General features: G+C 61.3%; 1 protein-coding gene across 1 annotated transcript in view; it reads left to right on the forward strand.

Moving 5' to 3' along the window:
* LMF2 (lipase maturation factor 2) overlaps nt 1-341 on the forward strand; it is a gene marked incomplete at its 3' end in the record, with an annotated part of 47,349 nt that extends 47,008 nt beyond the window's left edge. Inside the window, exon 14 of the mRNA XM_015407859.1 lies at nt 231-341. Within this exon, the coding sequence (XP_015263345.1) occupies nt 231-341 (111 nt within the window). The remainder of the gene's footprint in view (nt 1-230) is intronic.
* Nucleotides 342-344: the final 3 nt, after the last annotated feature.

Genomic DNA, 344 nt, shown 5'->3' on the forward strand with positions numbered 1-344 from the left:
TGAGGAGTGGGGAATCAAACCCGGTTCTCCCAGATTAGAGTCCGCGCACTTCACCACGACACCAAACTGGCTCTCAAGAGGGGAGCATTGCTGCCTACCTGAATCTGAAGCCCAGCAGTTCTAGCACCTTTCCCCCCATTTCTCGAGCAGGGAAAGTCAGCTCTTTAACCCCGGTGGGGGTGGGGACCCCTGGCATTTTGCCCCACCTCACTATCTCCCCTCGTTCGCAGGACAAGGCCCCCACGAAGCGGCCCTCGGACTCCCTCCTACCCACGGCCCTCCGGCTGGTGCGAGAGCACACCCACCCATACAGCGGCCCCACCCTGATCTGGTCCCTCTACCTC

This window comes from Gekko japonicus, unplaced genomic scaffold (assembly GCF_001447785.1).
Source record: "Gekko japonicus isolate JY-2015 unplaced genomic scaffold, Gekko_japonicus_V1.1 scaffold3528, whole genome shotgun sequence".
Taxonomy (NCBI): Eukaryota; Metazoa; Chordata; class Lepidosauria; order Squamata; family Gekkonidae; genus Gekko; species Gekko japonicus.